The sequence below is a fragment of the Eretmochelys imbricata genome, chromosome 2, assembly GCF_965152235.1.
Source record: "Eretmochelys imbricata isolate rEreImb1 chromosome 2, rEreImb1.hap1, whole genome shotgun sequence".
NCBI lineage: Eukaryota > Metazoa > Chordata > Testudines > Cheloniidae > Eretmochelys > Eretmochelys imbricata.
Window position 1 is genome coordinate 236925136 of NC_135573.1, and position 27531 is coordinate 236952666.

A 27531-nucleotide genomic window follows, 5' to 3' on the forward strand; every position below is an offset into this window, starting at 1 on the left:
TTGTTTTTTTTTGTTTTTTGAAAATTTCAACCAAAATGGTTCAGCTACTCCCAAGAACAAGGCTAGGGGAAAATATGCTGTTTTGCCCATGTTAAAAATTTTTCACAACCTTTTCTTTGAAAAGATCTAGTGCTCTCATGCTGTAGAGCAGGGACTTGAAATGTGGCAGAGCGCTGGCCTTTGTTTGGAGATGTTCCTTACTTTGACCCCCTTGTGCTTAGCATTATGCTACAGTCTCTAATTACAATGTCATATACTATTTTTCCACAGCACTCTTGCCTCATGAAGTGCACAAAATGGACCAGGGTTGAGTAGTGAAGGAGGCTGTTTTCCATAGGACCTTTGCCACATTTATTGCATAATTTGGAAAGTATGTAGAAAATGAAACAGGGGATTGCAGAAAAAGAAAGGAGGTTCTCATGGTAAATGCAGCTGATTGCTGCCCTGGAGAATTGGATTCTATTCCTTCCTCTACCACAGAGTTCTTATGTGATGCTAAGCACGTCACTGAAACCAAACTTTTCAGAGGTGGTCACTAATTGTGTATATTCCTCATTTTCTGGGTGTTCAATTTAATAATTTAGGGTCTGATTTACAGAGCACTCACAATTGCAAAGTGAAGTCAGTGAGAACTATGCTTTGCACATATAAGTGCTATATATTGGTAAGTACTCAGAAAAATCAGGTCATAGGTGTCCCAAATTGGGCACCCATAATTAGTGGTTACTTTTGACCTTAATATTGCTGTGTCTCCACTCCCCTTTGTAAAATAGTGATAATATAGGGGCAGAGGGTCTCGGGGGAGGTCAGGGGCTCCCTCCCCCCGGGTCTGGGAGGCAGGAGCTGTGGGGGGCACTTTTGGGGGCCCTGCAGTCCCAGAGTGGCCCAGGGGATTAGCGGGGGGCCGGGAGCAGCCCGCTCCACTTCCCTCGCCCCGGCCCCAGCTGTAGCCGTGTCACTCGCGGGAGGGGGCTTGGGGGAAGGGATCCCCCCGCACTCACCGGCAGCAACGGAAGCGGAGCAGCCTGGCCCCAGCCTGCTCCACTCGGCCAGCTCCCAGCTGCGGTGCTCTGCTTCCCGCTGCCAGTGAGTGCAGGAGGCGTCCTTTCCCCAATCTCCCCACACTCACCAGCGGCGGGAAGTGGAGCGCCGTGGGTGGGAGCTGGAGGAGTGGAACGAGCTGGGGCGACATTGCTCCACTTCCCACTGCTGCCAGTGAGTGCCTGTCAGGGGGCGGGAGGTGTGGATAGGTGTCGGAGCAGTCAGGGAACAAGGAACGCGGGGGGCAAAGCAAGTTGGATATAACGCGGTGAGATTTTTTGTCTCCTGTGGATCGTGTTATATCGGGGTAGAGATGTACTGAATAGCTGCTGAGTAATTGAGCACTTTCCATCAACTGTGCACTGAATGAGGCTGGGGTCCTGTGGAAAAAATAGTATGAAATCATGTGCTCATGATTTTGCAACTTTAACAATCTACTAATGTAGTTTTTGTGTGTAATTTTAATAGTATGCTTGTAAGAATTCTGTGCTTATTATAATAGCAATTCTCTATATAATTCCATATTACTATATAGAGCTAAAATACCTTGTCCATTTTAAATATAAACCACTATTTTTAAATCTTAAGGTCTCAAAAGTGACAAAAGTCAGGAAATGCAAAGTTAGGAACTACAAGGTGAATTAAAACCAGGGTGTCACAGTCCTAACTTTGAATTTCCTGGCTTTCATTGGTTTAAATAAGATACTTACTCTACTTAAACACAGGACCAAATTATGCTCTCAGGTACACTAGTAAAATGCCACTGAAATACACTAAGTGGGGTTGCACCAATGCAACTGAGAGCAGAATTTGGCCCATTATTTTGATTTTGATTTATTTTCTGTTCTCTTAAAGAAAGAAAAGTCATTTTAAAGTTGTAAAATGCATATTATTAAGTTCTGACCATTAGAGCAATCTTCCTGACCATATTTTATTTAGACAGATATTTTAAACCCACACCAAAAGAGCTCAAAGTTTGGCAGTTTTTAAAACCTGGATACATCAAGGCAGTACAATCTGTAATGGAAATTTTGAAGCAAATCATACACTTTCCTTTACTCCTCCTGAGACTGATAAGATGCTCTTTGTACAAAGCACATGTATAATGTAAACTATTTAACTTGTGCAGTGATGGGATCATCATCCTGTCTATTGATCCACTGTTAGCCTTATACATATTTTGAATTCCCACATTTACCTCCCTAAGAATATTGTGTTTCCAATTCAGCTTTCTGCCATTTAAGTATATTACTGGGCCAGGATGTAGCTGTGACAACTTTTGAAAATCCACTTTTCAAATTTCTTGCAACAAAAACAGACATTTTTGTCAAATATGAAAAATTTACAAAAATGAAAATTTTGAATTATACTAGTTTCATATAATTTCTCTCACAAATCGCCCTTGGCCTCCAGCACAAATACTATGTGATGACTGGGCCTTACAGCCTCATAAGACATGACCTTCATTAAAAAACTTGTATAAAGCAAACCCACAGTACCCACTCTCCTTGGTCCACTGTTGTCCTTTAGATGGGACCAAACTACTTGATGGAATAGAGCGTTCTTCCAAAGGGTATGTTGCCCAGATTGACTTATTTTAAATCACAGTCTGAACCATCAGTTTAAAAAGGTTAGAAGTAGACTAGTTAAACTATGGGTATGTCTACACTGCACTTATACTTCACACGCCCAGCAGGTGTAAATAGCAGTATCAATGAGGCATGGCTTAGGCAAATAGAATAGAGCAGTGGTTTTCAAACTTTTTTTCTGGTGACCCAGTTCTAGGCTGGGGGTGCAGACTCTGGGGTGGGGCCGGGGACGAGGGTCTTGGGTGCAGGAGGGGGCTCCAGGTTTGGAGAGGCTCAGGGCTGGGACAGGGGATTGGGGTGGGGGTTGGAGCGCAGGCTCCCGGTCAGTGGCACAGCGGGTGTGCTAAGGCAGGCTTCCGACACATGTACCTACACATGTAGTGCCTGTACTCTACATGCCGCCATAAGTGTACACATAGCCTAAGTAGTTGTTTGGCTTACCTCGGATGCACACTCTTGTAATGTCCCCACCACAGGTGTTAACATGTTTGCATGTGGGGACTTTAGCAACCGAGCCAGCAATGGAATGCCTCCAGCCCTACGAATTGCTTCTTTATTTTTGGTGCTTTTGCTACAGCTCCAGAGCGCCAAAGCCCCACAGCGTGCTACTTCAATATCTTTTTCCTGATGTGGAGTCAGATTGGCTGATCCCAATGGAACACAGTCCAGTAGCCCAACCTGACAAAAAACAAAGAATTCTTAGTGTATTTACTGTTAATCAGGAAGAATGTAATTATATTGCATTTTAATGATATACAACAATTTTTTTCTCCTGGCTAACAAATGACTTATCAAGTGGAAAAAAATACATAAATACAGTAAATGTGAGGATTTTAATATCTACTTACTAGTCTCTTGATTCCTCCATGCTGTCTTACTGTCCTTCGTGCTCGTTTAAACCTGGCAACGTTAGCAATCGTTTCAGCTGCCAAACATTTCAGATCCTTATCTGGGGAATCTAGTATTTTCACCATTATTTGTAAGCCCCCAAAATCAGCAACTGTACGTCTGATTTGTGAATTCAGACTAATTTCCTTCAGGATTTTTAAGGAACCAATCTAAACAGAGGAAGATATTAAATGTGAGGCATTATTTAAGAATATATAATCATTTTAGCTAGCAATCATTTAAAATAATGGATTATCTAACATGTTCTCTCTTTTAACTGGAACCCATTAAACAACACTTCTTTATACCATATATTCCATGGGATGTGGTGGGGGGGGGGGAGAAGAGTATTCTAATATTAGCTAGCATATACACAGCTCAAGTTATTTAGACAAATTTACTTACCTTACATTTAATTTCTTCTGTATCAAGTAAATTAATTAATACTTCAAGACCCCCAACATCTCTGATGGCCAGTTGACAAGTTTCTTGAGCCAAGTTAAAATCTCTCATTGAACATAATGCAATTACAGTAGCTGTCTGGTTACCTCCCTAAAATAATGTAAAAATTATTATAGCTACAGGTAAAATACAACCTTATTATTATATAAACATACTGAAACTGACCCTATATATCAGTTCTTGGCCCTATACTATTTTAACGTTTGTATCAGTGACATGGAAGAAAACATACAATTATTACTAATAAAGTTTGCAGATGATACAAAAATTGAAGGAGTAGTAAATAATTAAAAAGACAGTTCACTGATATAGAACAATCTGGCTTGCTTGGTAAGATGGGTGCAATCAAATAATGTGTGTTTAAATATGGTAAAATGTAAGGTCATACATCTACGCCAAAGAATGGTCTACTGCAATCTGGAAAGCACTGAAACTGAAAGTCTGAAGGGTGAAGGTGAATAATCAGCTGAACATGAGCTTAGAGTACAATGCAGCGGCTAAAAGTGCTAATGCAATCCTTCAATGTATATACAGGGAAATATTGAGTAGGAGTAGGGAGGTTATATTATCTCTGGATATGTCACTGGTGCTACCATTACTGGAATATCATCTCCAGTTCTGGTGTCCACTGTATACTGTTGATAAATTGCAGAGGGTTCAGAGAAGAGCCACGAGAATGATAAAAGGATTAAACAATATACCTTATATAGAGAGAGACTCCAGGAGCTCAATCTATTTAGCTTATCAAAGAGATGGTTGAGGCGTGATTTGATCACAGTCTAGTAAGTATCTCCATTGGAGAACAGAAATTTGATCATAGAAGGCTCTTCAGTCTAGCAGACAAAGGTACAACAAAATCCAATGGCTGAAAGTTGAAGCTAGACAAATCCAGACTAGAAATAAGGCATATATTTTAACAGTGAGGGTAATTAACCATTGGAACAATTTACCAAAGATTGTGGTGGATTCTTCATCACTGGAAATTTTAAAATCAAGATTGGATGTTTTTCTAAAAGATATGCTCTAGTCTAGTTCTATTAGATGGAAGCAGGAATTAATTCAGGGAAGTCCCATGGTCTGTGTTATATCAGAGGTCAAACTAGATGATCATAATGATCCTTTGTGGCCTTAAAATCTATTAATCTATAAAACCCCTATATCCAAACATCCCTTTGAACTCTACGAAAGTTGGGCCCACATCTAGATCTGAATTTTGCAGCTCAGGTCCATGTCTCTTAACTGAAATTGATGATATTGCAAAGGACTTTGATATTGCAAAGGAGGATAATTTCCTAATACATGCCTGGCACACTGAAATTTGGAAAGTCACTGAAAAAATGGGTTGTGATTCCTAATCTGAAATGAGTAGATTTTATGAGAAATTTACTTTATAGCTTCATAGCATGCAGCACTTTCCTTAAAACAATACAACCAAAATGGTAGGTCAACTGTATATAAACTGATAAACACCTAACTCTAGGTATCCTACAATGGCTATCACAAAAGTTAGCTACGGAACACATGAGAAAACAAACCAAACTATGAATGTGAGAAAACTATATGCTAGGGTTTCCAATCAGAAACCCTACATTTGACAAGCTTGTTCTGTTAATCAACAAAGTTGATATGAATGTAGTCAAATATCCACAGATACAAGAATCCGCTCTTACAAAAACTGCTCAATCACAAAGGACACACTCTGATGTCAGAGATATTTATCTTCTACTGGGAAAATACCTAAAAGTAAGTCTGTGTTGTTGTAGACATGTCAGTCCCAGGATATTAGAGAGACAAGATCTGTGGGGTAATATCTTTTATTGGACCAGCTTCTGTTGGTGAGAGAGATAAATTTTCAAGCTTACACAGAGCTCTTCTGGAAGCTCGAAAGTTTGTCTCTCTCACCAACAGAAGTTAGTCCAATAAAGATATTACCGTGTTACTAAAGGAATTCTCCGGTCTTCACTTTGTCTGCCTGATTTTTATTCTGAATAAGCAAAAGTCACTCCACCCTGAGATGAATGATGTGGACACTGAGCATGCTCAGCAAAAAACCCAGGATTTCTAAAATGGTGCCATGGCAAATAGCCATGGGGCGCGGGGGTGATTGGCAGAATCACAGCTCTGAGGTAAATGACAACAGTCAGCATCAGTGTTCCCTCTAATTTTTTACGTCCATGTGTGGAATTTTGTTATGTGCACAACATGGAGGTGATGTGTGGTGGGAGTGCGGCAGAGGGGTTCAGCGTGTGGGAGGGGCAAAGGGTTGGGGTGTGGGGGGGTTGAGGGCTCTGGCTGGAGGTGCGGGCTCTGGGGTGGGGCCGGGGATGAGGGGTTTGGAGTGCACACTGTCCCAGGGTTGTGGCAGGGAGAGAGGACTCCCCCCAGCCCTCTCTCACCACAGCAGCTCAAGGCTGGGTGCAAGGCGCCTCTCCTCGACCACGGCAACTCCGACAGGGGTGGGCTGAGGGAGAAGTGCATTGCCTGGGTCACAGCAGTTCCAGCGGGGCTGGGCTGGGCCGGGAGAGGGGTGCCTCTCCCTGGCAGCTCTAGGGGGGCTGGACCAGGGCGGGGGGGTTCCTCTCCCCAGCAACTCCGGCAGGGCTGGACTGGACCAGAGGAGGGGCTCCTCTCCCTGGTGGTTCCAGCGGGGCTGGGCTTGGCCTGGGGAGGGGCTCCTCCCTAGCCATGGCAGGAGAGGGGCTTCTCTCCCGGGCAGCTCAGGCTCGGCTGGACCAGGGCAGGGGAGGGGCCCTTCTCCCGCCTGTGCGGCCCATGATAGCCTGCTGTGCAGCCACGCAGCTTACAGGGAACTTAGGTCAGCATGTGCAAGATTAGTGGCTACTGAGCATGTGCAGTAAGGAGTGACAGAGAGGTCAGTTAACTGAGCAGCTAGCTGGCCACAGCCCATTCATACAGGTCACAACTTGTTTTAAAGGTCAGAGCTGTTAATCAGAACTCTGAAGTAATGGTTGATACTGGGCATGTACATTTCTTAGACAGGTATATTAGAAGAACATTACAGTGCCGCATAAAAGGCCAGCTAACAGCAAGCAGGTTTGCAGAAGAAGATCTGCACTGGAGAGAGAGATTCAATCAGGAGAAGATGGGAACTGGAAGCCAGCAAAGAGAAAGCCACTGGACAGAAATCAGAAAAGCTGCTGCACAGAGAGAGAAGAAAACCAGAGTGGAGCAAAGCTGGCTGACTAGGAGCTGAACAGCAACAGTGATTAAAGATTTACAAAGCAGCAATCGAGATTTTAAAGGGATACCAATTGATTTATAAAATAAGCTCACGACGGGATTAATCTTTTGTGGGCCCTGGACCATAGCCCCGCCCTCTGCTCCGCCTGCACTCCCCACCGAGGCTCTGCCTGCGCTCGGCCTCTTCCCTCCTGAGGCCCCACCCATGCTCCACCTTGAGGCCCTGCCCCCCACTCTGCCTCTTCCCCCCCAAGGCCCCTCGCATGGGAATGAGGGGACAGAAAGAAGCAAGCAGGGAGCGAGGAGGGGAAGGGGTGGAGACGAGCAAGCAGCAGGAGGGGCCTTGGGTGGGGCGACAGGTGGGGTGGGGGTTGGTCAATGGTCCAGGCATTGGGGCCCCTTCTGAGTGTGGGCCCGGTGCATTGTAAACTCAGTACTTAGTAAATTTGCCAGTTTTTGATATAATTTTTAGTATAGTATAGTTTGGCACAGTATTTATCGTGTGTATCCTTGGAATGTTTGTTTGTGTTTTGATTGTATTTTACTTATATAATATTTAAAGTATTATTTAAGAACTGCTATCAGCGATTTCATAGAATCATAGGACTGGAAGGGACCTTGAGAGGTCATCTATTCCAGTCCCTGCACTCATGGCAGGACTAAGTATTATCTAGACCATCCCTGACAGGTGTTTATCTAACCTGCTCTTAAAAATCTCCAATGATGGAGATTTCACAACCTCCCTGGACAATTTATTCCAGAGCTTAACCACACTGACAGTTAGGAATTTTTTCCTAATGTCCAACCTAAATCTCCCTTGCTGTGATTTAAGTCCATTGCTTCTTGTCCTATCCTCAGCGGTTAAGAAGAACAATTTTTCTCCCTCTTCCTTGTAACAACCTTTTATGTACTTGAAAACTGTTATATCCCCTCTCAGTCTTCTCTTTTCCAGATTAAACAAATCCAATTTTTTCAGTCTTCCCACTGACCACTTGTAACAAAGCGCTACGCTCAGAATCATTTAAACTATATGTTATGGTAGTCTGAATGCTCTTTAACTTGCAATAAGGGATCGGTGTCAGGGATTTTGTGCCTTGTTTAGAATTTTTAGATTATATTGTATTGGGGATTATTAGTTACTTTTGTAACCCCTTTGGGGTTTAGAGAACATGGCCCCTTTAAATCTTTTTCCTGAGGGGGAGAGCAAGAGAGTGTGTTGGGAGCACCAGACAAAAGGGCTGCAGCAAGCAGGCCCTCACAGAGTGAAGCAGCCAAGAACCTGCCTGAAACCTGGGAGGGACAGAGAGGCCGATCTGGGACACCCCAGGACAGGAGCCAGGAGGAGCACTGTGCCAGGGAGGAATCACCTGAGAAGGACAACCCGGAACTGGACCCAGTATCACTACTGCCCAGAGCTGCATGGGGCTGTGAGTACTGGGGCTCGTGACTTTGCATTGGGAATAAGGAGAAAGGAATAAGGAGGGAGGCTGTTAGCTAGTTAAGTGAGGAGGTTGTCATTTTTTGTGGCTTTGCAGAGAGCACCGCTAGAGGGGTTTGTTGGGGAAAGTTTGCTGACCCCGAAGACTACCATGAGCACCCAAGACTCACTGGACTGGAACTTTGCCCAGGATTCCTGAACTCTGTGTGCAGACATATTGCTCAGTGTCTGTCCTTTCACACTATAGTACCACTGGGCCTGTGGGGTCCTGTGTTGAATGCAATGCTGTTTTACCACTCCCCTTATATTTTCCCATTTTTCTCCTTTCATCTCTCTGTAAATAAGTATTTCCCTTTCCTATATTCATTGTACTTTTCCGGTGTGTGTTCACTCCGGGGAGGGGGGTTGGGGAGAAGGGAGGAGGGTTGGAACCGGTGCCCCTGGAGTGGAAGAGACTTTCCCCGCTGCATTCCTGCATGCACCTTCTCTTGGTGGGAGCTGCCTGCAGAGCAGACTCCATCTTGGCCATGAGGGCGCTAAAGTTACACTTTAATAAAAAATATTTTGTTTTGGAAAGAATACTGCCTGTGTCAATTACCTTATCAGAAGGTTATATCCATGTCCTTTAGTGTTTCCTTAACAACCCTGGGAATTTATACCTCAGGAAGGACAGACTAAGGGGACAATCGACAGGCTATTATAGGGGCATCCCAAAATCTATTTTTCAGTGTAACAACCTCACCCACCTTGTCTCTCTAAAAATAAGCCTGATTGTTTGTTTAGTCATTAGTATGGTTCTGATTCCACAAGGTAATTAAGCATGTGCCTAACTTTAAGTATTAGGTAAACCTACTGAACACAGTACATTCCATACGAAAATACTGTGTAATGTTTTCAGCAGCTTTCCTAGAGAAATGATTTCCCCCCCCCCCCCAACATATCATATAGCTGGCTTGTCTAAATGATAGAAAAGCCCAAAACTACAGCAAACACTGTGGTCTGAGAGTTCAAAAAGGCTAACAGTTGTCCTTTTACAAAATATATAATCTTAATACCATAGCTCAGGCTATAGATATAGTCTAAACTTGCTTTGCTTTATAACAAGGTGTTTAAAGATCCATGTCATTTCATTTCTTTATGCACATGTAAGGAATGTGTGTCTAGCGCTCCAAGTGATGTCTTTTCCTTTAAGGAATATACTCACTAAACTTTAACTATATTTTAATTTATCATGCAATAATTCATGTTATAGTTATTTTTTACACATGTAATGGTTGACATGATATTTGGTATGTTCCAAGTATTTAAAAAAATTCGTATTCTCCCATATTAAATAAAACAGAACATGCAAAATATTAATGTATTTTGTTTTTCTGCTTCTAAATTGCTTACACAGCTTACTATACATTTTTCAAGCAAAACCACTACAAAATATTTTTCATATGTCCCAAAACATTAGTTCTACAGCATAAATAATACTACTTGTAACCACAATAATTATTTCTCTTCCTTGTAGTTATCATTACACAAGTCATACAGCATAGATTTTAACAAGCATGGAAATAGTTAGCTCCCCATTAAACTTAAACAAAATTATGTTATACCCTTTGAAATCTCATGTGTTGTATGCAAACTGAATTCTACTGGCACTTCAACAATCAAGTTTAAGACTTTAGATTAAATGCAGATTTAGTTTAAAATGTGATCTCTTCTTATATAATGATACAGTATAAGTATCCACAAATTAGATGAAAGTAAAATATAAATTCTAAAACAGGATGTGTGCTATGCTAATAAAGCATTTTCTAGCCAATGTCAGTGGAGTAATTAGAGTTCTTAAGTTCAGTATTAAGGCACATGTCACACAGTTGAGAATTACAAAACTATAAAAAATGGCCACACACAAAAAATCTTATCTTAAAATAAAATATACTTCAAAGTTTGTCTTTCCTTTGTTTTTTGCTTTTTAAATTTATTGGTTCAATAAAAGTGAAATTTAATGGCCTTGGCTGGGATGATTTAGTTGGGATTGGTCATGCTTTGAGCAGGGTGTGTGTGGACTAGATGACCTCCTGAGGTCTCTTCCAACCCTAATCTTCTAAAAGTAAAACTATTTCCCCATGTTTATCCCCCCCTCCCACTCCCCACTGTTCCTCAGATGTTCTTGTCAAGTGCTGGAAATGGCCCACCTTGATCATCACCACAAAAGGTTCCACCCCACCCCGCTCTCCTGCTGGTAATAGCTCACCTTACCTGATCACTCTCATTACAGTGTGTATGGTAACACCCATTTTTTCATGTTCTCTGTGTATATAAATCTCCCCACTGTATTTTCCACTGAATGCATCCGATGAAGTGAGCTGTAGCTCACGAAAGCTTATGCTCAAATAAATTTGTTAGTCTCTAAGTTGCCACAAGTACTCCTTTTCTTTCTGAGATCTGTCAGTTGGCCAGTTCTTAATCCACGTGTGCTTTATAGATACTGTAGAGTGCTAATTTTTTAGCCCTCTGTGTGGCTGGTAGGTGAAAGAGGTATATCTCCACTGGCTGTACAGACCTGCCTCTCTGCTCACTAATCCCCAGGTCTGCAGAGGTGGTTAGGGAAGGCTACATACTACTTCTGAAGCATCAAAGCTACTTTAGTGCAGGAGGCAGAAATAGACTGGGACTTAATAAAAAAAGCTATATCAGAAAATGGTTAACTGTTGAATTGTTAAACAATAGTCAGTGTAATCAGAATTGAAGTTGGGGCCCTTAGTTATCTCATTTCTAAGATGAACAGTCCCAATCTTTTTCATACCTCCTCATATGGAAGCTGTTGCCCACCCCAATCACCTTCGTTGCCCTTCTCTGCACCTATTCCAATTCTAATGTGTCTTTTTTGAGATGAGGCGACCAGAACTGCACACAGTATACAATGTGTGGCATAACATTGATTTAAATTGTGCAGAGAGGAGCAACAAAGGTGATTAGGGGTGGGCAACAGCTTCCATTCTATTAGCTTTTTTGACTGTTGCTACACATTCTGCAGATGTTGTCAGAAAACTGTCTACAATGAGTCCAAGATCTCTTTCTTGAGTGGTAACAGCTAATTTAGACCCCATCATTTTGTATGTATTGTTGTGATTCTGTTTTCCAATGTGCATTACTTTGCACTTATCAACATTGAATTTCACATGCCATTTTCTTGCTCAGTCAGCCAGTTTTCTGAGATCCCTTTGTAACTCTTCACAGTCAGCTTTGGACTTACTATCTTGAGTAATTTTGTATCGTCTGCAAATGTTGCACCTCACTGTTCACATCTTTTCCAGATCACTTATAAATATGTTGCACAGAACAAGTCCCAGTAGAGATCCTTGAGGGACCCTGCTATTTACCTCTCTCCATTGTGAAAACTGGCCATTTATTCCTAGCCTTTGTTTCCTACCTCTTAGCTAGTTACTGGTGCATGAAAGGAAATTCCCTCTTATCCCATGACTCCTTACTTTACTGAAGAGCCTTTGGTATGGGACTTTATCAAAGGCTTTCTGAAAGTCCAGGTACACTGTATCACCCTTGTCCACATGCTTGTTGACTCCCTGAAAGAATTCTAATAGAGTGGTGAGGCATGATTTCCCTTTACAGAAACTATGTTGACTCCCAAAATACTGTGTTCATCTATGTGTCTGATAATTCTGTTCTTTACTATTGTTTCAACCAATTTGCCTCATGCTGAAGTTAGACTTACCAGCCTGAAATTGCCAGGATCTCCTCCGGAGCCTTTTAAAAAAATCGGTGTTACAATAGCTACCCTCCAGTCATCTGATACAGAGTCAATGGTCACTTTGTTTGCCCCCTATTGAGCAAACAGAGTATACCTATCCTAGAGGGATTTGAAATGTTATCTGTGCCTAAGTACTGGAAAGTAAAACATTTGATTATTTTTCATTTTTTTGTGTAATTCTCTTTGTTTGCATCTGTACTGTGTATGAATGTATATGTCTGCCTTGCAACTGAAAATATTTAAAAAGTAATTAGAAGAGCACGGATGTCCAATAATCAAAAACCTAATATGTGAGATTTGATAAGAAAATAGGCCAAATTCATCTGTGAGGGAGAGACATCAATATAGACGCAAAAATTATATTAATACAACTATTAATTTTTTATGTTAGGTCATTACAAACTTGTCTGTCTTTACTGAATATTAAGATATAGCTAAAATATAGCAAGGATGCTTGGAAATATGACAATACATACTATGTTTAGCTAGTTATGTTACAAAATGTTCACACTAATCAAACGAATTCCAGGAGGTTTCTGCTTCTGCTTGGGGTCAAGCAAATGTCAGGAAGATAACTCCTCCTTAACCATAAAATGCTGTTCATACAAATTCAGAAAAGCTGCATTTTAAACTTTATCTTGCTTTAACTTTTTATAACAATTTCTTTTATTTCTTTAAAACATGAATGTAAGCTTGGTTGTTGTGATTGGTGCTGCTTTTATATAGACTATTTGACAGGAGTTTTAATCATAAAGATTGTAACTGGTGAACACAATGTGGTGAAAAGGACTTAAAAGAGAAGTAGACCTGAAAATCCCTATGAAACCAAAAAACCTAGGGGTAAAGTGAGCCTTGATCAACCCTCATCCTTTTGCAAGAAAAATCCATTTGTGTCTCTAAAATTTTAGAGAAAATATGAATAGCTGGAAAATGTTTTGGAGAAAACTTTTATTTCTTAAATACTGAAATGACAAGCCATTGTAAATGACGTATTTACAAGTATTTTAACTAAATGCAAAGTGTCTAATGAAAAAAGAAAAGGAGTACTAGTGGCACCTTAGAGACTAACCAATTTATTGGAGCATAAGCTTTCAACTAACCAATTTATTTGAGCATAAGCTTTCGTGAGCTACAGCTCACTTGAGCTGTAGCTCACGAAAGCTTATGCTCAAATAAATTGGTTAGTCTCTAAGGTGCCACTAGTACTACTTTTCTTTTTGCGAATACAGACTAACACGGCTGCTACTCTGAAAAGTGTCTAATATAATTTCCTAATATCATTGCTATATCAATGGTGAAGTGTTTAAAATGCCAACTTGGACTAATGATTTTACTAAACTAACTGCTCATGTAATAAGCCTTTTAAGTACAGAACAGTTATATTAATAGATAATTAATTAATTGGCATGCTTAAACAACTTCTCACCCAACTCAAGGAGAAAAAAATCTCTCCAAAAATTGTTATAAAGAATCAACAACTTCTTTAATAATGAAGACAAAAACTTTCTAAGAATTATTCATTTTAAAAGAATGTATTTGAGGAACTAAAATCTTTTATATAAAGAACAGGAGTGTTTGGATTTTTTGAAAACAGAATTTCATTTCCTGATGAACTCTAATAAAATTGAAGAAATAGCTCAGAAAATGAATTGAATAAAAAGAAAAATTAGAGTTTAACTTTAACAGGTTTTCTGGGATTTTCCCACCACAAGATGAACAAAGGTAATTAGAAATTATGCATATTCATTAAATTGACCTCATTTTCGGAAACTGAAGCCTAAGCCAGCCCTATGAGGCATGGAGCCAATGAAAGAATGACAGCAACCAACTTTGAATCTAAACAGCCTGAAAGAGGTGTATTTTCCAATAATTTCATGAAAATAGGAAGAAAGATATAAAACTCTGAAGTCAGTACCCCTACACACACCCTCTTCGACCCTGCTTAAATAGCAAGCACCCCACAACTTATCTTGTCCATCTCTACAAGCAAACTACCATAAAGAACACCCAAGAAGAAACCAAACCCAGGAAAACTTCCCCGAAATTTCAAGAAGATTGGTGAGAGAAAGTTAACTCAGGCTCTGCCAAGGGATCAGATTTAATAATTCTTGTATTGATTTTATTGGAACACTGAAATGTAATAGTAACTTAAAATATTAATAGTTTCTCTGGTTAATCACTAGATGATTAGACCACGTGTTCCTAGAGAGGAGACAGGGCCTAAACATTGGTAAACAGAGATACAGTGGGATTTAATTGGATTTAAGATTCTTAATATTCATCATTGGCCTATCTTAAAGTAGCTTCTTAAATGACTTCTTAGAATCACAGAAATGTAGAGCTGGGAGAGAGAGCTTGGGAGCTTGAGAGGTCATCAAGTCCAGCCCCCTGCACTGAGGCAGGACCAAGTAAACCAAGACCATCCATGACAGATTTTTGTCAAACCCAGTAGTTCTCAAACTTCATTGCACTGTGACCCCCTTCTGACAAGAAAAATTACTACAGGATCTCAGTGCCCTGTGTTACTCAGAATAGTTAGTATTTTAAATAAAAAATGCATTACAAGGCTGTATCTACAAGTAGCCACTAACTATTTTAATTCACAAGACAATCATAAGACAATTTTTACATCTAGCAGTAAAAATAAAAATAAATATGCACTTAATGGGAGGGGTAAGCTTGTAGTGATGAACACAAATCCTTGAAGCAGGGCTCTGCGTGGCTCATGTAAAGGCAGAGGTCATCTTCAACAGTGAGAGAGGACCTGTATTTGTTTTTTCAGTAAAGTTGGTGCTGAAAAGTCAGCTTCACACAGATCGGTGGATGAAAATGGCATGAGGGCTTTCAAAGCTGTAGATTACAGCTCTGGATATTCTTCATACACAGAAATCCAAAAGTTAGTAAGAGGTTGCTCAGAAAATCTCAGCATCAATGTCTCATCACAGGAACGGTCCATTAATGTTTCTTTCTTATAAGTGACATAAGAGCACTCAGAGTCGCTTCTGAATTAAAGGGATTTCTAATCCATGCCTCTGTTTTCTGATCCTTTTCAGGGAAGTACTCCCAAAACTGCAGTTTAAGGCTTTCCACATGGCTACTGATAATGGGTGGCAAGTCATACTTTGGCAAAAGTATTTTCATCCAAAAAGTCATCCAGTTAAAAAAACGTCCACAGTCCATACGAGCTTACCACAAGGAAAAAGTTTCTTGATCCAACTTTCAGTTTCCTCAGTGAGAGAAAAGACTGATGCATCTCGCCCTTGAAGTGAGGTATTTAACACATTAAGGCATTCAGAAATGTCTGCCAGGTAAGCTAGCAAAGCAAGCCACTTGTTATCTGCAAACTTTTTGGCCAGTGGGGAATCTTTGTCTGCAAGAAAAATTTGCACTTCCTCTCTGAGCTCAAACAAACGATTGAGAACTTTCCTCAGAGACAGTCACCGAACTTCTGTGTGGTTAAGTAACTGATGGTACTCAGCTCTGATCTCATTACACAAAACTCCAGACAGATGTATACTTGTTGAGCTACTCTTGATAAAGCTGACTGTGCAAACAGCTTCACTGAGAACTTGTTTTAGAACGGGTGGCAATATTTTGCAACTAGGGCTTGCCTGTATATAATACAGTGAGTCCAAACTACTTGCAGTGCAACATCCTGCACTCAGGTGACTAGCCCGCTTTTTTTTCCAGTCATTGCACGAGCACCATCACTGCAAATTTCTACACAGCCCTGCCATTCCAAGCCAAAATCAGAAACAAAAGCATCCAAAAGTGCAAAGAGCTGGTCCCCTCTAGCCCACTATGGTAATGGCCTGCAGAACAGAAATTCCTCTTGCAGTTTTTTATCATTCTCAGATTTTATTTTATTTTATTTGAGCAGCACTTGATACATCCGTCGTTTCATCAAGTTGAATGGGAGGAAAAAGAGGACTTTGCTTGATTTTGGCAATCAGTCACATCATTTGCCATACTGTGACTATGCCTGGCAATAGTGTCATTAGACAGGGGAATCAAATGAAGTTGAGTCACTGTGCCTTTCCCCACTATAGTTGAAAACACTTTCTTGGCATGACAGAAAAAAAGTTTTTCCAATAGTGTGCAGTTTCCCAATTTTAGCTATCCAGTATGAGACAGCAAAAAATGCCTCAAGGGCTTTCTCATGTGCTGTAGTTGCCATTTTCATTACTGTTTTCTGCCTTTTAGCTCTGCCAGCTTTCACTGAAAAAGATCAAGTGATTTTGTTTGAAGAGAACTGTGTCATGTCTGCAAGTGCCACGACATTTTCAATGGTTTTAAGCTCTCCTTTGCCAGAACTTTGCCACATATCACACAGTGAAAACCAGTCCATGTAAATACATATTCCAAATATTTTGGATCATATTTGCTTGGTTTTTTACTGCTGTTTGGATCCTTGTTGTCAGCCTCTCTTTTGCTGCAAGTGGCAATCGACTCCCCTTTCCTCCACTTTCTTCAAAAAATGGTCTATTGCTAAAATTGTTTTTACAGCAACTTTTCAAACTGGTTTCAACACATGTGGTGAGTGGGCTGCCAAGTAAACACAGGTGCATGAGTACAAGAAGTGCCTCAGTACAGGGAGTGATGCATAGGGCCTGCAGGGGATGGAAAACAGGGCAACTGAGGGGCCCCACACCACAGGGAGCCCTGCGAAGCTAAACTGCTCAGGCTTGAAGCCCTGCCTAGGTGGGGGCTCAGTCTTGGGCTTCAGAGCCCTGCTGCCTGCTCCTGGCTGGGGCTTCACCCCTTGCTCCAGGCTTCTGCTCCCCGCTCACACTCTGCAAAGCTCCAGGGAGGGATTTCAGTCCCCCGCCACCTCCTGATCTCAAGGCTGGGGCTTCAGCTCCCACACCACCCGTGATTTTGGTTTTCCCTGATTTGGCAATAAGAGAAACAACTGGCCTATCATTTCTTGTTTCTCTAAACTAAATATATTTAGTAATTTTTAAAATACAAATTTGTGGCATCCAACAGTTTAAAATTACTCCTTTCTACCTCACACACCCCTAGTGTTACACCAGCAGTGGTGTCATGGAAGATCCCTTTAATTTCCCCCCCCCCTTTTTATTTTAAATAATTTAAATAATTTAACACTAACAGATTATTTAAATATTTTCCGTTTTAATAAAGCAACAAAAAACTAGAAAAAGCAACTAGAAGTGAAGGCTGAAATAGAAACCTTTGTTTATACTATTGTGACTTTTTGATTTTGTGTTGAACTTCACCCTCTCAGATTATAGATCATGTATTTTACCAAGCAATGCCAGAAAATATTTTTATTTTAAATTTTGATAAAAATGTAATGAAAGACCAAGTATTATGATATATATGTAAGCCCCTTTGTTTTCAGTTAAAACCAATCTTTACCAAAAAAAATCCCAGGTTTTACAAAAAGTATTATTTGTTTTTTTCCGATTTTCACACTACTTTTGTATCATTCAAATATATAGAAAATAATTTGTTTTATTAGGAAAACATAATACATTGCATGAGATATATGTATTATGATAATATATTTGTGTGTATATGCAAAGCTGCCTGTTGAAGTAAGATTATGTATTAGTCTAGAAGATACACACAATAAACAAACCGGCATGCATGCAAGCTCTGAAGTGCGTGCACATCTGAATGTACTGATGAATCTCACGCCCACCACATACACATTTCAAGCTGTTAGCAGATAAAGGTTTAAAGATCTGACACACTAAAATGGGAAGAAAATGAAAATCTATATCAGAATACGTTTCAGAACAAAGAAAGTATTCGAAAGTTTTAAAAAAAACAGGAGAAAAGGATGAAGTTGAATGTATGCTTTGCACATGGCGTGGCCCAATTATTAAATGTAAATATGTATAGGCTAATTGTTCTAAGTCTACAACAGTAAATGGTTTATTCAAATGAAAAGTTTTTATTTGGGGATTAGGGAAATATTGTTTTCTTAAACGTAGAGGTGGCATTGTATTTTGAGTTCATTTTAGTTCTGCAGCAAACCACATTGAATTCCATTAATCAAAGCATTAATCTACTGAATATTATTTTCCCCTGTCCTTCCATCCACCAAAATAAACCCCGATATTTACCCAGAAAAATTATTAATAGTTTTTTCCATCAATTTTCACCTGTTTTTGTTGTAGTAGTTAACACAAATAAATTCCCAGGAAAAATTAAATAAAATAAAAACTGAAAACTAAGGGACCAATATGTATGATATGTTCAGCAGAACAATTTTGTACACTAGTGAGCCCGTACATGTTCAGTTTTGTTTTGGTTTAAGTTTTAGTTCCAACTTTTCATTTTAGTTTATAAAACACAGGTCAAGCAGGAACTTGTTAGAGATGAGTTATAGACAAGTAGAACTGAGTTATGGAATAATTCCCTGCCCCATTTCCTGGATGTTCTGGGAGCTACAGCCTGGCAGCACATAAAAAATACAGACTAATATATCCAAGGCCACTGGAAAATCACAAGCATGATAAAAATCACAGATTCCATAATGTTCACATTTCTCTACAAATCTCTAAAATATACCAAATTACTATTGTTTAATTGCAAATTAACAACTTGGTACTGACGGTCATGATATGTTTCAATGACAGCAATGACATACATGCTAGAAAACCCAGATACCAGTGGATTAAAACTGTTGCCATACTTTATGCAGGGGGAGAGTGGAGATGGGAGGGGAGAATGATCCATCAAAAAAACTGTTTTGTTGTTCTCTCTTTGAGTGGACCCAGAGGGTATAACAGGGCAATTGCTCATTTTCTCCTGAGACCTCTGTCATGCTGGGTACCACAAGTGTCTATTCTGTCACCTATCCTCCTCAACCTGTACAGTAAGGAGAGTATTAGGGAAGATAAAAAGCAGTGTGGCTCGTGGTGCTTTCAACATGCAGCTGATACTCATATCTATATCTCTGTTCTGTCAGACTTTGACTGTGTAGCTGATTGTCTTTCCCAGCACTTTGCCATGTCTGGGAATGAGTGAGGAAGGAGACTGGGGGGTGGGAGGAACAATCAGAAGAACAGGCGGAGGTAATATCTGAGCTCTTGAAACAAGGAAGTTTATCAACCTCTCATTCATCAGGTTTGCAATCTGAAGAGCTTGTTAGATACTTTGCTTCTAAATGTGTTAATAAAAGCAGTGGTCTGGGATACTATTTGATAAGAAGGTTGTGATCATTTATTTCAGATGTAACTTAGATAGTAGCCCATTCCACTGTCACCTTCAGTCTGGATTATTGTAATACACTCTTAATTTGGGATATATTCGAAGACCAATTAGAAACAAACAGCTAGTGCAGAATGTGACTGCCATTGTAGTATTCCATGCAGGGAGAATATTACATCTGTGCTCCAGAAAATGTGTTGGCCTCTAGTTCATTCAAGGTACTCATTTTGATATATAAAACTCCAAATGGTTTGGGCCCTGGTTACCTTAAGAGACCACTTCTATCTGTTTTATCCCAGTATTTGAGGTCAATTTTTGATGCTTTTATTTTAACATCCCTAGATGTGTATGTTGGGGAGCTGGACACTGTTGGGGAGAATCCTGACTCTAGGCATTGCTTCATCAGAATCAAGAGGTAAAAAAATACCAGCTAGCAGGGTGGTTGAAACTGAAAGGGCCAGCTCCCAACCAGTTGAAGACTGCCAATTAAATTACCATGACAATGACCAAGAAAGATCCCAAGAGTAGAAAGCAAGCTAAGCACAAAGAGCATCTAAAGCCCAAATTTCAAAATGTTTAAAGGAATCTAAAGTAACTGCATAGCTTGGGGTATAGGACCTTAAATTTACTGAGCAAGCTTTAATGGAAAAAGGACTGTGTCACCCTGATTTGAGATCTCAAATGAGGGACTGTGGGTAAGTAACCAATCACCATCAAAAGTCTCCTAATTTGCCTGGGTTCTTGGAGTAAGAAGGTGCAATTTGCAGCAATCCAAGATATGAATCCAATACACTGAAGAGAAAGTTGGAAAGTCTAGTGGGGACTTTTTCCAAACGTGAATCTTAGTGACTGACCATAACTCCCCCATTAGTCTGGAGGAGTTTGTTGAATGTCAGGGCACAGTGTCAGGCACATCTATTTTTCCCGGCTTTTTCTGAGAAGAGGGTTGAGTAGAAGGGGTGGATTTTGTCTTAGTTGGCTAGGGATTATCCTTAATATGGCCTACTAACAATGGTTAGGAAGATGGCCATCAAAAAATACTGACATAATTAATATCTTGTTTATGTGTATCTTTTAAAATAAACTGAAATAAGGACTCAAACCTGCTAAGCGTGGTTCTAGCTAGTCCACATAACCACATGCCACTGTCATTGTTATCTATGTAAAAAGGGTGACTGGGTGATTTACTAAGACGCTGACTAGATGAAAGGAACTGAGTGAAAGTGATATAGTATATCATTTTCTTTAACATCTAGGAAAACCAGAAAGAAGTGACTCCTCCCCTGGTGCTTACCAATAGCCTCATCTCTCTTTTAACTGCCCGGAATTCTGTCCCTACCTATCACCTCATCTGGTAGGATAAATATGAATATATTAAAAAAATTAACAAACAAGTGGAAATAAATAGGAGATGGAGTGGGAAGAAAAAAATGTGGAGGAGAGACCAGAGGGCAAAGATGGAGTTGATTTAAAAAACAACAACATGGTGCTTTTCCATTTTGTGTTGGCCTCTGTAAATCCTGACTGCAGAGCTGGGGATATGACATACACTGTATAGAATATATGCGTAATACTGGTTCTAAGGGATAGAATATCAGATCTACATAACCATTTGTGGTTTTGTCATAGCGGTTGGCTCAGAAAGAGGATAAAAGCCTTAACACTCTTATAGCTAACTACCTTATGATATTTTGTTTTAATGAACCCATTACTTGGGGCACAGGTGGATGTGGGTCTGTAGAGGAAATTTCATGAGGATGAACTGGGAATACCTTGTGTCCCTACAGGCCACTGAGAAGCTAGCAGGCAGCTGAGCCTGGATAAATGTTGGACAGCCAAAAAAGACAATGTGGTTTCAAACAAGTCAAAAAAGGATTTCATGAGTAAAACTAAGCTACAATAATAATGTATGAAAATATAAGAGGAAAAGTGTCCTCTGGGGATATAGAACAGAATTGCTCAGCAATGTAAGCTAGTAAGCACATGGGAAAAAGAGACATACAGAGAAGGGCATGGCTGAAGCACCTCCTATAGCCATGGTTTTCAAACAACTACATATACACGAAGATGTGATTAAACTGCACTGAATCTATATGCCATAGTACATGACATCTTTAAGACTTGAGAACTGGATAACCAAAGAACCGCTTTGGAAAAAAGTGATATAAGAGAGGGGAGACAAAAAGGAAGCTTATTTCTAATACAAAAAAACAGAAATTTTTGTTACTCTTAACAAGACATATGGTTATATTCTAAATTATACTTACCCCTCCAAATAAAATGATATAGGATCCTAGTAAACAAAAACAAAACAACAAAATCTCCACAAATAGCAATAGAGTCACTGTAGTGAGGCGGATTGGCCACCCACAGACCCAGAGGGGGAGGAGCCTCTCACTGAACCCTGGTGGGCGGGGCCACGCTACGCTCAACCCTCCCACCAGAAGTTAGTGGGCGGGACTGGAGGTACAAAAGGGGTGCTGGAGAACTCAGTTGGGAAGCAGCCGCTGGAGGAGCCAGATGCCTCCTGTGAGCTCCTGAGCTGGGAGGCTGCTGTAGACTCCGAGGGAGGTGAGGACTGGCCAGGACCGCCAAGGCCATTTACAGACCCGAGCACGGAGGAGCTGCAAGCACTGACAGAGTCCTTCTTCCCCGACAACCAGGACGACCCTCTACAGAGCCAGGTACATCCTGAGGGGGAGATGGGAAGTGGCCCGGGATAGCCAACCCCTGTCTGGCTGCAACGCTGACAGCGACCGAGTCTGTGTGTTACGGTCAGGATCCCTGCTGACCCAGTGGCAGACCGCTCTGCCACTGCTAGGGCCCTGGGCCGGGATGCAGTGGAGTGGGTGGGCCTGCATCCTGCCTGCCACCCCAATCTGTGGGTGGCAGTCTCCCCCTCTTAGGCATGAAGCCTGTGCTTGTCAGAGCTAGGAGACCTGACTGTTTGCTGCTCCACCTTAGTGCAGGCCTGAGCCCCTTAGACTCTTTACTGCCCCACCCTAACCAAGGGCCTGGGTGAACTGACTGTTTGCTGCCCAGCCTGAGTACAGGCCTGAGCCAGAGATTCTTTGCTGCCCCACTCCGACCAGGGGCTGGGGCTCTGTAACTGAGTTTGTTGTTCGGCCCTGATGACAGGCCCGAGCTCACGTCTCCCATCGCCCTGCTGATTCCCCATGTCAGGTGACCCCCAGAGACACAGTGAGGCGGATTGGCCCCCCACAGACCTGGAGTGGGACAAGCCACTCCCCCCCAATGGATTAGTCACCCACACAAATTATTAATTTGAATGTAGTGACATAAAAATACTAGACTGGTTTAAAACATTTATACATTAAAAATGAAGGAAGGCCTTGGTATTGTGCTATTATAGTGCATTTTATTTATGCCTTTCCTTTTCTTTCTTTCCCATTACATTACCCCCTCTATTTGTTAATTCCTTTTTCTCTTATAAGAGTAACTAACTACCTGTAACCCGGTTTCTCCATTTGGGAGGCTATTGCTGAGACTCTTTTTTTCTTGCTAACAACGAATGTGTTTAGAAGGCTAGTTTGGTCATTTAAAATTTCTTTGTCTTACAGGCTTCTTCTTTTCCTTCTCTATATCTTTTGCACACACTATTTTTTTTCCCCGCTGTAAAATGCCAATTCATTGCACCTGAAAATTTTTGCAGAATGTATTGGTTTCTATGAAACTTTTGTCATGAAAGTTTCTCAGGTCCACAGAAAAAAAGATCCACCCACCCCAGAATAGCCAGTGGTTACAACACTCACCTGGGATGTGTAAGAGACAGGTTCAAGTCTCTGCTCTGAAATAGGCAGAGTTGAACCTGGCGCTCTCACATCTCAGGTGAATTCCCTGACTACTGGCTCTTCTGAGATGGGGGTTTCTCATTCTCATGAAAAATTTCAAAAATTCTTTGTTTCATTCTGATGTAGAATGAAAACAAATGTCAATTTTTTTCACAAAATGAAACAGAATTCTTGTTTTCTGGCCAGCTCTACTTATACTCCCATCTAAGCTCACTGGAAAATGCAAAAAACCTCTTAAACGAAACTATTCTAACAACTCATCTTTCAGCTGATATCCGTATAGCTAAGTTGGTCCAGCAATATAGTATATATTTTTTGATTATCATTCCCATAGAGAACCATAAACACACACTGAAAGTACCTTTATAATTTTTGAAATTTCATGGCAAGTTCCAGAGTCAACAAAGTTTTGATTCTTTAAGCAAAAACAATTCAGCTCTCCATTCCATAGTTATAAATTTCTTCATCCAACTGACTCAGTGATGGTAATTTAAAATAAATTTAGCCATGTGTTTTGGAATCTCGATTAAAGCAGTTACCGTCTAATTACTAGCATGAAAACTTTCTGAATACAATACAATATGACTGCTATAATTTATTTTCATATCTGGGGAGCCTGTTTTCTTCATTCCCTTTATACAGGAAGGGCATGTCTTCTCCCCCGCCAGGCCTTTCATATTTGGCAGATCTTCTTTCCCTCCCAACTCTGTTTCCTCTATCACTTTTGTTGAACTTCTTTTCCTGGCTAGTGTTCTTCTTTACACTACTTCTACCTTGCCCTTTTCTGTTTTTCTTATGTTGCAAAACAGGTATGGATCTCAGGAGATTCAGTTAAGGACCCTCAAAATGTGGAAACATATCTGAATTGGATTTTTGTAGCCAAAAATCAACTGAAAATTATCTACTTCACAACGCTGTTGTGAAAATCAATAATTGTTTGCAAAGTATTTTGAAGATGAGTGCTATACAAGTGCTACAGAGGTAGAGACGGGGGATTTGAAACTTGGTCTCTTGTATCCCACTTAAATCCCATAACCACAGGGCTAAAAGTTCTAAGAAAAAGATCCCCCGCCCCACCTTGCCCCCCCCCCAAAATATCTTCTAAAGAGCTTGTCTACATGGTGTAGCAATGCACACTACAGGAATGTAATTTCTAAAGCACAGACATTCTGCACACTAATTGGTCCATGTAAACTCTAGTGGTTCACACTAAAAGTTCCCTAGGGCCATCAAGGAGCCTTTAATGTGCATAAGCAGGCTTTACATGGAACAACTAGTGCTAACATGCTAGTGTGGGTTAGAAAGCACACCCCTGTAGTGCACATTGCTGCAGTGTTTGGACAAGTCCAATGTCCTGAAAACTGGCAAACTGGCAAATAGTTTCAGGTAAACTGAAATGGCTTTTTTCAGCAAATAAACTATTTGTCCAAAACACTTGTCCTACCTCTACTTATAATAATAATAATAATTTTTAGTTCTTATATAAAATCAACATTTGCCAACAGTTCCCACCCCTGGTATCTATTGTAAAATGGTGGCTTTTTCCATGATAACCAGTGTAATTGTTATAAAATAGGCAGGTAAACCGTAAAAAAGTCTACATTTTTTATGTTTTATTCTTTCCTTTGTTACTGCTCACATCATCTAAAAAACAAAAAAGATTCAGACCAAATACTGGAGCTGGGAGTTCAAAAGGCATTTAGGTGTCATGGAGAAGAGTGGGTATAAATAGATTAGATATTTAGTCGCCAGAGCTGCAAAGTTAGCCAAATACTTTTCTTGGAATATGGCACAGAATCATCTCTTTCTGCCAAGTAACTGTCCACCGTGGTAGTTGAAGAGCAGCAATATTCACTTGTTCATTTTGGATGTTCAGTTTCAGTTAAATTACAGCCCCTACCCCCTGCAAAAGTGCTCATTGCCAAGCACACAACAAAAAATGTCTGTTAAACTATCTGCATGGCTGTAAGTGCTGAAAAAGGCACAATGCTCTGGCATAGTGTTCTGGAGGATCAATGTGAGTGGAGGATAACTGTTAGAGAGAGGTGTCAAGCAAACATTAATATTGTTGTCCCCTTTCAACCCAAGTGGCTAGTCAAAGTTTGGGGCACTGCAGATGTTCCAGCTGGGAGCAGAAATTGGTGATAGTCAGGTATTTCTTTTATACAACTTTGTTTATGTACAAAGAATGTACAAAGTCCTGTCTCTGTGAACAGAGAAGGAAACAAATAGCAGGAAACAGCTTGTTTTTCTTACAGCACCAAGAACACTCATTTCAGTCTACATCCTTGACCCAAAAATCTCTCCCCAGGTTTGTTTCAGGGTCAGCCACCATGCTTTCAGCTGCTTCTTCTGACACACACACACAGCTGTCGCCCTGCACCCAAGGTCTCAGCTGCTGGCCCTGTGCCTGCCCACAGCTATGACCCCAGCCTTGGCCCCCTTCCCCTGTTGGTATTACCCCCCTGCCTCCCGGAGCCACAGCCCCACTCCTGGCCCCAGCTCTTGGGGGGCGGGGTGGGGGTTTGGACAGGGGTAAGGTGGGGTATGAGGTAAAATTTCGGGACCACTGATTTACAGGTTAGTTAGCTGGCTTTCAGCACCCTCATTACAAAAAGTGTTCCAGCACCACTGCACACAACCCCACAGCTACAGCTCTCTACTCATTCAGTCCAAAAAACTCTTGGGCAGGCTCACATCCCCCATTTGTCTTACTTGGAGGGTTTGTGATTAACTTATCCTAAGAGTTATGTTAATTGAAGGGTGTCTTCATACCTAATCTCAAAGAGGTTTGTGATCCAAGCAGTCACCAGTACCTCACAGCATGACAATATTGTTATGTTTCTTAAAACCTGTGTGATATTCCAGCAAATTGTTCTGATTTAATTATATGTTTATCTGCACAGACATACTCTACTGTTCTGCAGACTCTTACAGAAGAGAAGTGGAAGAAAAAATGCCACACATTTTATTATTTAATAGAAATTACACTATGGTGTTATCATAAGCAAGTCATAGATAATGTAGCTCTATAATGAAAATACATTGGGTAATATTCAGTTTAAAAACACAGTATACATTTTCCCCACAGTCTGTAGAAAATTAATAGTGTGTGTGACTTATTTACTTTATGGATGAGACAATTATTCTGCTCTTCTTTGGATGCTTGCAAGCACCAATGTTACATATCTAGTACCAGATTTCCAGATTCTGTTTCCATTTTTGTAGGAGCAAATTGAGTTGCTTTCACAAGTCTTCCCCCACAATAACTTGTTCCTGTGATTGGTAACTCAGATATCTAAATGTACAATCTGTATGTGTAGAGATGTAACCATCCTAGTAGCAAATTATGGGTGTAATTTTCATCCACTACTATTTGTGCCTGGAAAAGTGGAGCATAGTTATGGTCTACAAAATTTGCTCATTACAATCAGAGTTTTCAATTCTGTAAACAGTTTGTTGTTCTGAAATATTCTGGGACACCAAAGGCTTTAAGCTATTTCCACAACTATCACGAGGCTGGTAAACATCATAATGTTTTCAAATTATTTTGTATTTTAGTAGACAAGTTACAGTTTGAATCTTACTTTTCCTTTCCTTTTAAAATATATTTCTCAGAATATTAATTAGCACTTAAAGAACCATGCTATTCAATAGGCTAACATTCTCTTGTCTTTTAAAGTGAAGCTTTCAAAATTAACTAGAAATACCTTTCAGCTACTCACAAAATATGAAATATTTTTAATCCACACATGGTTTCTTTTAAATTGATTTAAACTGTTATGATTATTATTTTACCCTTAATTTGGAATGTTTCCAGCATCATTACAATTTAAGAATGCTATAATTTTACCATTTTGTAGTTAAAATACAAACTTAGTCCTTTCTATTTGCTTCAGAGCAAGTTTTGAATACAACATCTATAAGCAACATCAATGTCATCCTCACATGCCATAAATTTAAAGATGGTTCATATAAAAGAGTTGCTGTACACACCACCTGAAGGGGATTTAGGCAGCTACATAAAACTCTTTAACCTTTCAAGAAAATAAATGAGTCTTCATTTATATTAAGGGGCAGATATTTTTAATAAGGCAAATTCTAAGGAATTTTTTTTATATCAAAGACTTCAGATTTCATAAGACTTAAGTC

The 27531-nt window shown here is 40.3% G+C and overlaps 1 protein-coding gene across 1 annotated transcript in view; it reads right to left on the bottom strand.

Moving 5' to 3' along the window:
• ODAD2 (outer dynein arm docking complex subunit 2) overlaps positions 1-27531 on the bottom strand; it is a 200528-nt gene that overhangs the window by 112088 nt on the left and 60909 nt on the right. Inside the window, exons 10-12 of the mRNA XM_077809473.1 lie at positions 3924-4070; positions 3479-3688; positions 3072-3308 (exon numbers count right to left, since the gene is read on the bottom strand). Of these exons, the coding sequence (XP_077665599.1) occupies positions 3072-3308; positions 3479-3688; positions 3924-4070 (594 nt within the window). The remainder of the gene's footprint in view (positions 1-3071; positions 3309-3478; positions 3689-3923; positions 4071-27531) is intronic.